This window comes from Mastigoproctus giganteus, chromosome 4 (assembly GCF_048544385.1).
Source record: "Mastigoproctus giganteus isolate SK-2022 chromosome 4, ASM4854438v1, whole genome shotgun sequence".
NCBI lineage: Eukaryota > Metazoa > Arthropoda > Arachnida > Uropygi > Thelyphonidae > Mastigoproctus > Mastigoproctus giganteus.
This window is the reverse complement of record NC_143578.1, coordinates 195255629-195273335: the sequence shown is the minus strand read 5'-3', so window position 1 is coordinate 195273335 and position 17707 is coordinate 195255629. Positions and strand designations below refer to the sequence as shown.

The window sequence follows — 17707 nt, the reverse complement described above, 5'->3', positions numbered from 1 at the left end:
TAAAAATTCTGTTATATAGAAAGAGCAGATGATCCAGTTTCTGAAAGAGGTGCTTAATCATTTCATGATGAATGCCATCTGGTCGAACAGCACTCACCTTTGAAAGGGTTAAAGATCCTTTTAGCTCCTATATGGTGAAAGGCTCATTGTAGGGATAAAGGCCCTCTGATGTGAAATTAAGGGTCTGTTTTTTATTTTTATGTTTAAGGAGCAGAAACTCGGGGGAATAGGATGATAGTGCAGAGATGCCATCCTATTCCACAAAAGCATTTGCTATTGCAGTTGGCTCTACAATGTGCATCCATAGTATAGTCTAGGATCGATGAAGGGTAGACCTTACAGGATTTAAAGGATCTGCTGGTTTTGTGTTGGTACCAGATACCACAAGACACGTTTAGATATCTTGTAGCATTCATGCCTTGCCGGGTACGAGCTGTTTTGGCTGCACATGGAAGACCAACATCATATTAGGTAGGTGGTCGTAATGTTTTGGTTCATCGGTGTATTGTGTATATGTGCTTGAAAAGATTTTTTTTAATGCTCGACTACTATTGTTTAAAAATTATTAGAGCTCTTAATTTATGCAAGATTTATTGTTATTGCAAAAATTATACAAAATTCTTTTCTCTGCTTTGTTTTTCTAATTTCTTGAAAATTATATTATTTGCTTCTTATGAATTAATTAGCCATTGAATTTTTTTTTTTTTTTTTTTTTAAATAATTGCAATCATATACAGGGTGTCCAAAAACAATTGGTGGGGTTTCCATAGCCAGTAATAGGGAAACTGATAAGTATATTAAAGGAATGAAAATTTTATTTTAAAAGGTGTAAGCTAAATAATTTATAACAAGCCTAGTAAATTTCTACATGTGCACCATTTGTGGCTCTGCATATCCAATCTATATTCTACTTTGTTCCATGCATGATGCAGCATATCTCTTGGTATCTGATCAACAGATTCTTGGATTCTTTGTTTGAACTCACATTTTCCATGTAAATGTAATTCTTTGCATAGTCCCAAAATAAAAAATCAAGAGGTGTCGAATCAGAGCTCATAGGTAGCCATGGAATTTGATCCTCCTCTGCCCATCCACCTTCCAGGAAATGTTACATTAAGAATATTCGTGACAATTGCTGAGAAGTGTGATGACACCTTATCTCATTGGAAAATTGTTGTTTGAAGGGTCATTTTTTTAAAATTGAAGGAAAAGAAAATTTTCTAGCGTGTCCAAGTAAATTTCTCCATTAATTGTGTTTCCCACAAAGAAAAAGGGCCTGAAGTTACGATCACACATTGATCCAACCAAACATTCACTTTGGGACTATAAAGAATATGTTCTTTAACCACGATGATTTTCTGCTCCCCATATCTGGCAGTTATGATTTTTGCATCCAGTGATGTAAAATGGGGCTCTGTGGCTGAACATGATAGTGTTTAAGGAATTTGGTTCATCATCAATACGATACAGGCTGGCCTCGATTAACATGATTAATTCGTTCCATGAGCGCATCGCGCAAAACAGAAATGCGTTAATCGAATATAATAATCGATAGGAAAAATTATAATTGCTCCTTGACCTTCTGGAATGTCCATAAAGAATTTTAAAAATACCTTTTAAATAACTTTTTAACTGTATACAATGTAAAAGATAATGAAAATAATTATGGAAATTAAATGTTTATTGCATAAAACAGCGGTTCCCAAACTGTGTGCTGCAGAATATTAGCATTAGTAGAGGCATATGATGCAAGAAAGCAAGCTTATGCAGCATCAGCCAACAAAAAAAAAAAAAAAAAAACCCTTCCACTTCACCCCTCCGTTCATTCGAAATACCTGTCCAGCTGAGCCTTAAATTTATTTAGGCTGTCAATTTCCACAACAAGGGATGGAAGTCTGTTCCACCAACCAACTACCCGCTAGCTAAAGGCAAATTTCCACACATCTACTCTACATCTGCCTTTTCTCAATTTGAATTTATGCCTGTCAGGTGATTATTCTGAGCAAGAGGAAGAATCCCCATCGGCACTGAGCATGCTCAAACCATTCAAGGCTTTAGACACCTCTATCAGATCACCTCGCCAGTGCCTAGGCTCCAGATACTGTAATTTGCAAAACTTAAGCCTTTCTTCGTAAGAGCAACCCTACGTTCCTTTCACTAACCTTGCCCTTCTCTGTACTCGTTCCAGCAGCTCTACATCCTTCTTGAAATGAGTCCTCCAGACCTGTATACAGTACTCAAGGTGCGGCCTGACCATTGCCTTATACAAGGGAATAGTCACCTCCCTATCCCTGCTAGAAAAATTCCTGTATATCATTGATCAGACACCATGAGCTACTCTTGCAGCCCGTCTGCACTGCTCAGAGAACATCATATTTGCCTGCACAATTACCCCCAGGTCCTTTTCATTCTCTACCACTGTCAGTGTAGTACCACAGAGTTGAAATGTTGCTCTGGGGTTGCTGTTTCCCATATGCAGTACTTTAGATTTGTCAATGTTAAACTTCATTTGCCACCTCTCAGCCCATCTGCTCAACCATTCCAGATCCTGTTGCAGCATAGCGTCAGTAGTGTCCTTAACAACCCTGCCAACCTTTGTATCGTCTGCAAACTTGGACATTAAGCTTGATATACCATCATAAATATTATTTATAAATACAGAAAACAACAATGGACCCAACACTGAACCTTAAGGGACTCGGCTAATATCATTAGTCCACGATGAGTAGTGTACATTAATTACCACTCTCTGTCTTCTGCCACTCAACCATCCCTTTATCCATAGCAACAATTTACCACCAATGCCACACTGCTCCAATTTGTGCAGCAGTCTTCCATGTGCAACAGTACAAAAGCCTCTCTAAGATCCAAATATATAATATAAAAGTTATTCCCTGCGTCCAATTCTTTTGTGACTACATCATAGTATCCAATCAAATTGGTCAGTCAAGACCTTCCTTTAACAAAACCATTCTGTGCCTGAGCTATAACTGAATTCTTGTCAAGATGATCCTGCAGTGCTTCTTTAACCAGTGCTTCCATTAATTTTCCTGGAACAGAAGTTAAACTCACAGGTCTATAACTACTTGTGTCAGCCTTTGTGAATTGGCGTCACATTTGCACATCTCCAGTCTGTGGGTACTTCCCCTGAGTCCAAGGAAGCTCTCATAATTATGGCTAACAGATTGCTTACTTCCTTTGCTGCCTCCTTTAATATAACTGGATAGATCCCATCCACCCCAGGTACCTTTCTTGTATTTATCTTCAACAATTTTTCCACCACTTTACTCTCAATTATTACAAGATCATCTAGCTCACTGCCAGTGTTTACTTCATCTATGGCATTCCCCTTCCTGAATAACTCCTCATGTGTGAATGTAGATGCAAAATATTGATTTAGTTTGTTAACTACCTGAGCAGGATCATGAACAGTTGAACCATCGATATCAAGTGGACCAATCTGATTCATTCCCTTCCTTCTAGAGTTTACATAAGTAAAGGACTCTTTGCTGTTTTTCTTTGCATCCTTTGCCAAAGATTTCTCATAATTTGCCTTCGCCTGCCTAACCTCCTTTGTAACTTGGTTACAGATCAACTTATATCTATCATAGGCTTCTGTGTCACATGTTAATTTATATGTATCCCATGCATTTTTCTTCTCTGCCATATGTCTCATTAGTTCATCTGACATCCATTTATGCCTGAACCCTGAACAATATTTCTTAGTTGTTATGTAAAGCCTAGTAGCTTCCAAGATAAGTTCTTTGAATGCTTCCCATTTTGAGTTTGCTGTTGGTAACATCATCAGTTGGTCCCACTGTATAGAATTTGAATACTGTCTCAGACCATCGTAGTCGCCTTTACGAAAGCAATAACCCTTCCCTTTACCACTGATGGTAGTTACCTCCTTGAGCAAATCCCACTTTAGCACACTGTGATCACTGCCACCTAGTGGTTCCTGTATATTTTAAATATACTATATTTTAATATTTTTACTATATTCTAATATTTTAAATTTTCGAGGGAAATACAGCGATACTCGACATCTGTCAGATACTGCGCGAACTACTAGCTCGAGGTAGTTCACAGTTTCAGCATTTCTTATTTTAAAGTTTTTTGGACCTAACTACTAAACGGAACTGTTAGGTATTTCTTTTGGTTTGGGTGCACCTTGAAAAAATTACTGAGATACTAAAGGCGCCGTGAACCGAGAAAGTTTGGGAAACTCTGACATAAAATACACAATGAAGAAATGACTGTTGCGGAAATATTTGAACAGTGTTGACTTTCTCTTTTAATCAATCAATCAATCAATTTCTGATAGCCGACAACAATCTTCTCTGGGTCCTGGCGAAATAAATATCGCAGAGAACCTCAAACCTTTTGTTTGAAGTTCTATGCAATACGAAAAATTTCTTCTAATTATTTTACCGTTATCTCCTTCGTGGTAACATATTCATCTGACTCATTTAAAAATTTGAATTTTTATGCAAGTGTGCATTGACTTTATTAGCAGGAGACAAACGAGTAACAAGTCTTCTTCCGATGGTTGATGGAACAAACCGAGGCGGGCAACAGGCAAATGTTTGTTTATTGCCCGTATGACTCGCGGTAAGCTTAACGCGCGATTCAAATCTTTTTCAACTATCGCATAAAAAAAAAGATCGCGTTAATTGGAAATTTGTATTGTGTAAAGTGAAAAGAGTGTTATACCCGTATTTCCCCATGTATAAGACACACCTTAATTTTGGGCCCGAATTTGGAAAAAAATGTATCACACAAAGTTATTGAACTCAAGTTTTATTCATCATAAAATTCATACAACTCATCACTGTCAAAACTCCCATCCATTAGCTTGTCCTCATCTGTGTCTGATGACGAATCACTGTCTTCATATATTGCCTCATCCTCAGTTCCATCTATGGCATTTGAAATGCCACTCTTCTTAAATGACTTGACAGTGAGACTCAATCTTGATATTATCTTTTCACCAGGATCTTTTCACCCAGGTACAAACTTCTCCTATAGTTAGTTTCTTCACTCTTCCTGCTGGTGTAAAATTGTCCCCAGAAGACTTCATCCATTGATTCCATTCGTCTCTCGTGGCAGTTTTGAAGGGTTTGTTAATGCTGACATCAAGTGGTTGGAGCTGGGATGTCAAGCCTCCAGCTATGACGACAAGTTTTGTTTTTCGCTCTGCAGCAATCTTTTTTGTATTTTTTGTTATGTGTGCCCTGAACTGATCAAGCACCAATAGAGCAGGTTGCATAAGAGCCCACCTAGTCTCCTGCTCCAAACTTTCTCAAACCAGATCTTCATCCAATCCTGATCATCCAACCCTTGTCATGAACGCGGACAATCACTCCTCGAGAATGTCTTCTTTTGGCATTGCTTTGCGTTTGAAAATCAGCATAGGAGGCAGCTTGTTCGTCGGCACAACAAGCTAGAACAACTATATAATGGCTCTTTTCATGTCCACTTGTCTTCACAGTTACAGTTTTCATTCCCTTCTTATCAACAGTTCGGTTACTTGGGACATCAAATTGAAGGGGGACTTGGTCCATATTTGCAATCTGTCCCAACTCAAACTGATGTGTCTTCCGACATTGAATGACAAATCGATGAAATTCAAGGACCTTCTGCTTATAGCTTTCAGGCATCTTTTGGGCAAGTCTGGTGCATGTACGCATGCTTAGTCCATTCCGTTTCATGAACCTAAAGCACCAGTTGTATCCTCCTTTGAAATCAGTAACTTCTTTTTCATCAGCAATTCTTGCCTCATGCTGAACCATCTTTGTGGACACAGGAATTCCAATTGCCCTTTGCTCCTCAATCCATATCTTCAATTCCGTCTCTAAATCAGGCCATTTTGCTGACTTGCCTCTAATGGCCTTCTTCTGCCGTGGCATTTTTTCAGTAGGGTTTCTTCTTCCCGTAGCCAGTCTCCGATTGTTTTCTAAGTTGGAGGAGGACCAAACTTACGATCAGCAGCAAGATTTCCATTCACTTTTGCAAACTGGATCGCTTTTAACTTGAATTCAGCACTGTATGAAATCTTTTCTGAGTCATTTCTGGCCAGAATGTGGCAAAACGTAACCTAATATACTGGTAACAAGTGCAAAACAATGAGCGTAAAGACAACAAGCGCGAAAAAGCGGGAAATGCAAGTAAAAAAATCTACAACCACTGTATAAGACGCACCCAGTTTTTAGACCCCAAATTTTTCGAAAAAAAGTGCGTCTTATACATGGGGAAATACGGTAATTTTTTCAAATTAGCATTAGCATTAGTAGAGGCATTTGATGCAAGAAAGCAAACTTATGCAGCATCAGCCAAAAAAAAAAAAAATAAATAAAATAAATAAATAAAAAATAACCACTTCCACTTCACCCTCTGTTCGTTCAAAATACCTGTCCAGCTGAGCCTTAAACTTATTCAGGCTAGCAACCTCCACGACAAGGGATGGAAGTTTGTTCCACCAACCAACCACCCGCTGGCTAAAGGCAAATTTCCACACATCTACCCTACATCTGTCTTTTCTCAATTTGAATTTATTCCCTCTCAGGTGATTATTCTGAGCAAGAGGAAGAATCCCCATCGGCATTGAGCATGCTCAAACCATTCAAGGCTTTAGACACCTCTATCAGATCACCTCGCCGGTGCCTAGTCTCCAGACACTGTAATTTGCAAAACTTAAGCCTTTCTTTGTGAGAGCAACCCTTTGTTTCATTCACTAATCTTATTGCCCTTCTCTGTACTCGTTCCAACAGTTTTACATCTTTCTTAAAATGAGGCCTCCAGACCTGTATACAGTACTCTAGGTGTGGCCTGACCATTGCCTTATACAACAGAATAATCACCTCCTTATCCCTGCTAGTAAAATTCCTATATATCATTGACAATACACCATGAGCTACTCTTGCAGCCCGTCTGCACTGCTCAGAAAACTTAATATCTGCCTGCACAACCACCCCCAGGTCCCTTTCATTCTCTACCACTGTCAGTGTAGTACCACAAAGTTGATACGTTGCTCTGGGGTTGCTGTTTCCCATATGTAGTACTTTACATTTGTCAATGTTAAACTTCATTTGCCACCTCTCAGCCCATCTGCTCAACCTTTCCAGATCCTGTTGCAGTAGCATAGTGTCAGTAGTGTCCTTGACCACCCTGCCAACCTTCGTATTGTCTGCAAACTTGGTATACCATCATCAATATCATTTATAAATACAGAAAACAATAATGGACCCAATATTGAACCCTGAGGGACTCCACTAATAACATTAGTCCACGATGAGCAGTGTCCATTGATTACCACTCTCTGTCTTCTCCCCCTCAACCACCCCTTTATCCATAGCAGCAATTTGCCTCCAATGCCACACTGCTCCAATTTCTGCAGCAGTCTTCCATGTGCAACAGTATCAAAAGCCTTTCTAAGATCCACGTATATGATATCAAAGTTATTCCCTGCATGCAGTTATTTTGTGACTGCATCATAGTATCCAATCAAATTGGTCAGGCAAGACTTTCTCTTAACAAAACCACGCTGTGTCTGAGGTCTTGTCTAGATGATCCTGCAGTGCTTCTTTAACCAGTGCCTCCATTAATTTTCCGGGAACAGAAGTTAAACTAACGGGTCTATAATTACTTGTGTTGCCCTTTGATCCTCCTTTGTGAATTGGGGTCACATTTGCACATCTCCAGTCCATGGGTACTTCCCCTGAGTCCAAGGAAGCTCTAATAATTACGGCTAAGGGTTTGCTTACTTCCTTTGCTGCCTCCTTTAATATAACTGGATAGATCCCATCCACCCCAGGTGCCTTTCTTGTATTTATCTTGAACAATTTCTCCTCCACTCCACTCTACCATAATAGCGTTACTCGAACTCGCGCTATGTGAGGCCTGGCTGTATAACAGAAAATTTGCGTATTCAACTTGCTGTGGCTTTTCATAATGCAGAATCTGGTGCAAAAGTTGGATTTTGTATGCATGCAGTCTAAGTTGTTTATGTAATGCATCATTGATTTTGGAACTTGTAATTGTAAACTACGACGGCAAACTGATTTCTCTGGGCTGTGAGTGCAAGTTTGCCTGATGCCTTCCACAACTTCATCCATTGTTCTTAGTTGATGTCATTAGTTCCTCAAACTGATGTAACCATCTTCTGATGTTATTGTCATGTGGAGTGCCATTATTAAATTCACTTCTAAATGTACATTGCACAGTAACAACTGATTTCTGATCAGCTAGCAACAAAACACAATGCACATTTTCTTTTGGAGTAAACATGATTGATTAGAAGCTGAATAGAAATGGATGTCGTGACACTTAACTGCCGTCCTTGATGTCCTTAACTGTTTGAGTGGGGGAATGAAAACATTCAAAATTTACTGTTTTTATTTTATTTTCTTATTTAAGATACAGCTTCCTACCCAAAGCTCACCATTCCTTTTTGAACACCCTGTATATTGTTTAATTATGTGTATATTTGTTTTACTATTTATGGTGTATGTTTTATATATGCAGATTAGAACATCAGGGCATCAAGCTACTAATGAAGATATATTAAAGTTTTCTAAACTCTTTGAGGATGAAATCACATTAGACAGCCTTTCCCGTCAACAGTTAATTGCCCTCTGTCGCCTACTTGAACTTCAGCCTATAGGAACCAACAATTTTTTACGATTTCAACTGAGGATGAGGCTGCGTACTCTTAAGGCTGATGACCAGGTTTGTTCACAGAAGTTATGAATTTGGTATTTATAACCCACTGAATTATTGTTAAGGCTGTTAGAGTCACTTAATAAGCATGCCTATACATACTGTATGCTCTGGAAATATACAAAGTGTGGCTAGAAAGTTCCAGGAGTTATTTTGTATGTAAGTTAAAATTGACCTTTCTACCAATTAATTTGCTTTTGCCATCCTTCAGAATATTTCCTTCGACAGCTATACATGAAGCCATTCTTTTCTGCACAATTGAAAGCATTTCTGGTAAATTCATTTACTAATAGCAGTTTGTGTTACCTCAACATATGGACTTCCTCCTGAGACTCATTTTCCATCCCTTCTAGCACAGTTTTCACACTTTTATAGAAAGAAGTCATATGGAGACAAATCTGTAGTGTGGAGAGGATGCTCCATCTAAAAGATTCTTGTTTTTCCCCATCAGAAATTTCTCCCACTGTTAATGCAGTGTGACCTGGTGCATTGTAATTTGACACTCACTTCTCATAGTTTGAATCCTTTCCACAACCTCTTTTCCTTCAAAATGCTTTAAAACCTGAAGGTAAAATGCCTAATTGACAGTTCCTTGGGGATTGAATTCTAAATGGACAGTTCTGTCTATCTCTCTCTCTATCTCTATCTATCTATCTATCTATCTCAATTAAGAAAACAATGAGCATGGACTTTGGTTTTGATTTGCTTATGCTTGCTTTTTTTTATTTTGGAAAACTCTGTCTTCCACTGTTTGCTTTGCCCATCTCAGTACTGAACTATTCATGTTATCCTTCACCGACAGATGGTGTTATCTAGAAAGTTTGGTTTTGCTGGAATTTTGTCCAGAATGTCTATACAACCTATTTCTATAGGTTGTATAGACATTCTGGAGATAATTATTTTTCTTACCTCAGTCATTACTCGTGAGTCAAATTTTTAGCACCATCTTTTTTTTTTTTTTTTTTTTTGTGCAGAACTTCAAGATTGAAGACTAAAATTTGGCGACTCGAATATGAGAGAAAACACCAAATACTGTGTTGGTTAATATTAAGATGCACTGTTTTAAACTATCTTGCACAATTAGAATATCCAAAAAAAGCAACACTAAGTTAAATAATTAGGTTAAATAATAAAGTAAAATACAAAAAACTAGTACAATTCCATTGTGTTTTGGTTGTTATGCTGCAGCCTTTAACAAATGGACTGTTCATTAAAATGTGTGGTATAACACTGGAAACATTATAGTATTATACTAGTTCATCATGTGTTCATTACCTGTGTAATGTTGTACAAATTATATATAACTGAATTTGTAAACACTTTTTTTTATTCATCCCATTTTATCTATGCCAATTATTCTGCTACCATTCTGATAGTCATTGTTTGATTAGTAAAAACAAGTTACTGCACTTTTCCATAATTTTCATTAGTTTTCACTGTCATCAGCCAGCCAGGTCAATTATTATCATAATATTTTTTCTTCCTTCACAAAATTATTTGTGTCACTTGAAAATTTGCCCTTTCAGTATTGCAGACTCACTATCATATATTTATGATAATTATCTCTTTTCAGTGTGATTTGATTTGTTAAGCCACTTATGAGCTCCATCACTCTCAGGGAAACTGCTCAGCATGCAGTAGGCAGACTACTGCTCCACCAGAGGGAAAAGAGGGGTGTCAAGGGGGAGCCCAGGGTCACCCCTCCCACCTGGGGAGCTTGATCTAATATATTTTTGATACTTAAAATTCATAAATGTTGATTGATGTGTATAAAGTGTCTATAATCAAGATATACTTGTTTAATAGCATTTTGTTATAATGTTGGTTATAAATTATCAGTCAAGCTGACATCCATCACTTTGCTATTGCAAAATTATAGCACTCTAAGCAGTAGAAACAAATAATTGCTACTTTTTCTGCCAAACCGAAGCATTTCACAAGTATAAAAAGTATTTTTACTTTTTCTCTGTTTACTTGATTCATTAAAAAAAATTTTCTTGTTTATACTCTGGTCCAACAACCAGGTTAGAGGAGTTTACAATAAATCATGAATACAATCATTAATTGTATATAGCAGTCACGGGCTTAAACTGTGGTCCACACAAAGAGCATGTGCTCTTGTAGTCTGACACCTTACCACTCGATTGCTTATTGATTTCACTTTAATATTCCCTTTTAAAATGGGTCTAAATGGTCATTAAACCAAATATGACTGGAGTGTATAGAAAACTGTGACCTTATTGTACCCAAAATTAGGAGCGGCACTGCAGATATACAAATAATGTTGAGCAGACTGATGTGATTGGTTTACATGAATTGCACAATGAAGATTTTACTGTCGAGGAACTTCTTGAATTTGAAAACCAAATAATGCAAGATAAAATTGATAGTGCTAATGTTGGAGTCACAAAATTAATAACAGCCAGGAACATATCTGCAGTTGGTATTTTTGCTGAGAAAGATAAAGACACACAAAGAAATAGCAGAGTTAACAGAGACAAAAAAAAAAAAAAAAAAAGAATATGACTGGCAATTGTATGAAGAGAAGACCCTCTTGTTATTAAGTTTTTACAGGGAGTGGATAAAATATGAAAAAATACCTGATACGGAAGTAGTAGTTTTTGTAATGGCTGTATGACGTATTTATGAACATGCAGTGATATAGATATATTTTTGTTTCTTGCAGGTAGTATTGTAAAGGAAAGATGAAAAAATGTGATGTTTTTTTAAAGGTGATATATAAAGTTACACAAAGAAAATGATTGACCTGTCTAGATTTCAGAGAGTGAAAATTGTTGGTGCATGATTAGCAGGGACATTGGTGACTGAAACTGCTGATTTGTTTAATGTATCCGTAGCAACTGCATTGAAAGTTATGTCTGCATTCATCAAGGGTGGAGAAACAAAATTTGATAGGATAAATTGTGGCATAATTGTGTTTCAAACCTGACTGAAAGAGACTGCTGGACAAGAAGAATTGTAACCCAAAAAACATAAAACAGTTGCCTCAAAAATAACTGTAGGACTTAATGTGAGAATCCACTTTCCAGTAAAACAGTTCAGTGATAACTTCATACAACTGAAATTTATCCCTAGTCACATAACATCAGACATCCAGATACTTTGATTTCAAACACATCATACATAACACTATCCATTGCTATTGACTATCCATTTTGCAGCGGCAAAAAGCAATAAGCTCTTCCAGATTAAAAATGATCACAAGCAGTGGCCATCAAGCCTAAAAGGCAATAGAAAGGAAGTAGTAGTACTTGCCAGATTGCAATCATCACCCTGAATGGGCAAATTACTGCCACTAATTACCTTGGTATTCTGAATGACCATGGTACAACATCTTTTCACAATAACAGTGCCATCTTTGAAGACAACAATGCTCCAGTATGCCGAATCAGATGTCCAATCTTGGTTTGAGTAGCATGAAACTGAGGCTAAGCATTTCCTGTGGCCTGTACAATCACCAGATTTAAATGTTATTTAGCCACTGTGAGCATATTTGAAGAGGAGAATGAGAGGCAGATTTTTTTCAACCTTTATCACTCAAGGAGCTTGAAACGTTCCTCCATGAAGAATGGTCCAATATTTCTCTTAAGATAGTTCAAGATTTATTTGAATCTTTTAATCATTAACAAACTAGATATATGTCTGCTTCTTTCATTAATACTGCATTAAAAAGGTAAAAGTAAATTGCAGCCATCATCAACCCACTGCAGGATGGAAGCCTCCTCAACAATTCATGCTGAGGGAAATGGACCATAATCTGCCACGCTGGTCCAGTGTGGGTTGGCATATCGACCGTATTTGGCAGTCAGGGGCTTGAACCCCAGTCTACTCAAAGAGCATGTGCTACTGCACTCGTACTCCTGACCACTTGGCTACGGAGGCCATTTTATTTTCTAATAACTGTTATATTTAAAATTTACAGTGTATTATTATTATTTATTTTTTTTTTCCACCCAAGAAACACATCTGTTATTTTAATATGTGAATATGTGGATAATTGTCGTTCGCTTGGCCTCATTTATATTTAGCAACCTGCTTTCACTGAACGTAATCCTTTCATTAAGCAAGATATAAATGTATTCCACTTTGGGATCTGTAGAAAGAAACTTAATAATTTAATGCAGTCACTCGGGAAAACAGAATTTTCGGATTGTGGGGAAGCAACTAGCAAAGAATAGTAACACGACTGTTTTAAGTGTTGTTTGAGAGACATATGGAATGGGAAATTGAAGTCTAGATAATTATTATTTTGAATAGTAGGTAATTATTACTTTGAATGGTTTGACTTAACTTCACACAGAGTTGGAACTTAAATTGAAAATTTATTGGGTACAGAGTAGAATTTGGTTACACTTCAGTAAGCTAATGAGTAAATAAATTGAATTTGTACTTTTAACTACTTGACATCTCACTTATTTTTGATTATGATGTTTCAAGCTCAACACTTTTAGGTTTGTTTTGAGGTATAAGGAATAAAAAAAAGCTTTTGTTTAAGAAATATGTCATGTGGTAGGGTAGATTAATTTTGCAGAATTCTATTTACATTAAGATTAACTTGTTAAAATGTCTTAGTTTTCAATATTACGTAATTATAATTACAATAGTTAATTATTTCTATATGACAATTTATCTACATATTCATGATTACAGTTCTATAAAGAAAAAATTACTTTGATGCTGCTACTGTAGTTCCTACTCAGCTCCAGTTGAATCACCTTGATGTAATGGATAATGTGACTCATAGGTGTCCACTCACTTTATTGCATGTTCCTTGTTTTGTTTAGCATCATGTGGTAATGAGTAATTAGAGGTAATATCAATCAGAAATTGCCAGTACCCATTGGTGGGTCACTACCAGTGAATGAACTGACATTGAAAACAGGCAGAACAAGCTCCCAGTTTCTGCTTATCTTTTGTTCTGCAGTATAACATAATTTGTTTTATCTATTTGAAAGCACATCACTGTTAAAAGTTTCATGCTGCTTTTAATGTAGCAACAAACTGTTCAAAATATATTCAGAGTTATTTTCAACAAATAAAATAAAATATAATAATAAAATGGGCAGTTACAGAGAGCAGACCTGTTTTAAGTTAGCTCAAGTGGATTAGATAAAGAGGATTAAGATGAAGTGTCTGGTAAACAAATTTTTGTTTTCCTTAATTTGTTGTAAATTTAACTTCTCCAATTTTTATAAATTTAATTTCATTAATTGAAATTAACCCTTTGCAGTCCAGTATTATTTTTACAGCCTTCCACTTGCTATCCAGCTCTATCAATCAAGCAAATGACTAGTTGAAATGCGATGTTGAAAGGTTATTTATTTTTGGGTTTACGTGAACCAATATATAAAACAGAATGACAAAACAGTTTGAAAGCTCTAATGCAATATTTCTTCCTGGAAGAAAATATTCACAAAACCTTCCATCTGGATAATTGACAATGTTTTTTACTTTAAAGCCCCTACTTTGAATTTCTTGTCTGTCCTTTTGTAGATGGGCAGAGACACAACATCTAAGATATCTACAGAATTCTCTTCCTGCTAAATACATTCTTGAAAAATTTAATTCTGTCTGTCCATTCTTTAGATCAATATTTCTTTATATCAGTTTTTTTTTCATTTAGTCCCATGTTAATAATAACTCCAAAAATCTTTAGTTTATTTAGTGAAACCTAAACTCAGTCACACCGTATGGAACATTGGAAACTATCTTATTTGTAAGAGTTTTTCCTTTTTTTCCTCCTCCAATTTCTTCAGAAAGATCTAACGATTTCTTAATTTTGCTGTCAATCTTGATGGCATGTCTAAATGCCATCAAGATCAATAACAAAATTTCACTCTAGCACAGAGTGTAAGTTACTTTGTGAGTTCTACACTAAAAAATACAATGCCATTTACCATTAACAATTGAATATAAACATCAGTAAACACCCACTTAGTTTTTTAGATCATTTACATGAAGTTTGAATGGGTGGCAGTATAGTGGAAAACCGGTTTGGACTTGAGAAGGAGAGGAAATGCATGCACGTGCGCACACACATCACTGCCTGTTAACTAATAAATATAAGCATTGATTATTTTTTCAGATTGTTTTATATGAAGTATAAATGAATGACAGTACACTGGAAAAACAAATTTAATAATAATTGAAAATGATGACATTTATAACTATTGTCAGAAATTTATAACTATTGTCTTTCAGACTGAAAGACAATAGTTATAAATGGCAAGAGCTGTTCATAGACTAATACTATTAGCTCAGTTACCACAAGGGTTGGTGTTGGGCTCCTCACTGTTTTTAATGATATTGATGTAACAATTTAATAGTAGTAGTAATGGAGGCATGTGATGCAAGAAAAAAAAAACAATTTCACACATCCATTCCCTCTAAAAGTTTGTCCAGTTCCTCCTTGAATTTATTTAAGCTATCAACTTCCACGACAGATAGAAGTTTGTTCCAGCAATTAACCACCTGCTGGCTAAAGGCAAATTTCCGCACATCTATTCTACAACTGTCTTTTCTCAATTTGAATTTATGCCTCCTCAGGTTCATAATGTTCATAATCTGAGCAAGCGGAAGAATCCCATCAGAATTCAACATGCTCAACACATTCAAGGCCTTATACACCTCAATCAGATCACCTTGCGTGCCTAGTCTCCAGACGCTGCAATTTTTGAATTTAAACCTTTCTTGATAAGAGAACCCCTTCATTCCCCAGACTAATCTTGTTGCCCTTTCTGTACACACTCAAGCAACTCTACATCCTTCCTAAAATGAGGCCTCTAGACCTGTACACAGCACTCAAGGCGTGGCTTGATCATTGTCTTATACAAAGGGATAATCACCTCCTTTTCCCTGCTAGCAAAATTCCTGTATATCATTGACAATACCCCATGACCTGCTCTGGCAGTCTGTCTGCACCTCAGAAAATTTCATAGCTGACTGCACAATTATTCCCAGGTCTTTTTCATTTTCTGCCACTAAGTGTAGTACCACATGGTACGTTTCTCTGGGGTTACTTCTACCCAATATGCAGTACTTTGCTTTTGTCAATATTAAACTTCAGTTGCCACTTCTCAGCCCGTCGGCCCAATTTTCCAAATCCTGCTGCAGTAGCACACTGCCATTACTGTCATGAACAACACTGCAAAACCTTTGTATCATCTGCAAACTTCGACATTAAGCCTGATATACTTTCATCAATATCATTGTTAAATATATAAAACAACAGTGGGCCCAACACCAAACCCTGGGGGACTCCACTGATGTCTAAGTTTGCTGATCATACAAAAGTGGACAGGGTTGTTAATGACAGTAATCTGTCATTAACAACCCTGCGAGAGAGAGCTAGATAAACTTGGCAAGTTTGTTGAAAAATGGCAATCAAGGTTTAACATTGATTATTCCTCGGTTTAAAATTATTATTCCTCGAGCTGCAATTACAGCCTTGAAACGATCTGGCATAGTCGTTAATCAACTTCTGGATATACAGTTGCCCAATTTCGTGGTACCACACCCTTACAATGCTCTCCTGCAGCTGAATCTTACTGGTTTGCATCTAACCCATGGTGATTGATAAGATTTAAGCATAATTTCACCATCTGATGCAGTTCTCTGAGCCGTGCAGACAGGTTTGCCAGAATGGCTCATTAGGTTCTGTCAATAATATACAGGAACCTTGCTGGCAAGTGCTTGTATAAAGCAATGGTTTGCCATATCTGTGATACTGTATATAGGTCTGGAAACGTTATTTTAAGAACAACATAGAGTGGCAGACAAAAAAACTGCATCACTTGTGAATTTTGCGAATAATGTGTTTTGTGCTTCATTGGGTTGCAGAAATGTTTGAAATGCCTTTGTTAGATGGGATATATATATATATCTCTGTGAATGAAATCCAATAAAAAGACTCCACCTGATATACCTAATTGCCATAAATATCCTCCCAAAGGGTAAAATGCGTAATTAATGAAAATATGAGAAATCATGCAAATGGCAATCACGACAACCAAACATACATTTTATTGCATTTATGTGTACAAATTGAAATTACAAGTTAACATAATAGTATTATATACTGTAAATCAGCAAAATAAGACCTCAATATTTTGTTGTTGTTCCTCGAGCTGCAATTACAGCCTTGAAACGATTTGGCATAGCGTTAATCAACTTCTGGATATACAGTTGCCCAATTTCGTGGTACCACACCCTTACAATGCTCTCCTGCAGCTGAATCTTACTTGTTGGCTTCTTCTGAGCAATTTTAGACAATATTATGTACCAGCAATTTTTAATACGGTTCAAATCTGGACTGTTTGCCAGTCCAGGCCATCATAGTGCCAGCATTTCTGAGGTATGACTTCACCTTAAGAGAGAAAAACGAGGGAAAACATTAGTGTAAGTATGTTTTAAGCCTTGTGAGACAAGAAGACAAACTCATCATTATATTTAAATAGCATAAAACTTACCAATTTTGCTGTGTGGCAAAGTGCTGAGTCCTTTTGAAAAATGCAGTTTTGGACGTCAGTGGTTGATCCCTAATAGCGGGTTTCAGGCACTCCTCCAAGATAAGTAGGTTTCTGCATTCACCGTTCCATTAATAAACTTAATTCGTCCCACCCCTTTGCTTATTATGCATCCCCAGGCCATCTGATCGGCAGGAAACTTCACAGTTGGCATTATGCAGTCAGGATGGTATGCCTCTGATTTTCGTCTTCTGACATATCGCTTCTCATCCGAGCCATGCAGGTTGAATTCGTCAGAAAAGATGACGGTGTTCAAGCATACATTTTAGCACAAGCAAGTTGCTTCTTTCTCATTTGTTGAGTCAGCAAAGTCTTCTTGGGCCAATAGGCATGCAGACCACATTCCGAAAGCTGTCTTTGGATAGTTTGTGCACTTGTTTCAACACCAGAGGCCATCTCAAAGTCCAGTTTTAGATCAGAAGCACTAGCATGGCAATTATTAA

The 17707-nt window shown here is 36.9% G+C and overlaps 1 protein-coding gene across 3 annotated transcripts in view; it reads left to right on the top strand.

Moving 5' to 3' along the window:
- Letm1 (Leucine zipper and EF-hand containing transmembrane protein 1) overlaps positions 1 to 17707 on the top strand; it is a 163941-nt gene that overhangs the window by 68746 nt on the left and 77488 nt on the right. For all 3 annotated transcript variants that reach the window (XM_090371114.1, XM_090371115.1, XM_090371116.1), the window contains one exon: positions 8524 to 8727. In XM_090371114.1, coding sequence (XP_090227240.1) covers positions 8524 to 8727 — 204 coding nt within the window. The remainder of the gene's footprint in view (positions 1 to 8523; positions 8728 to 17707) is intronic.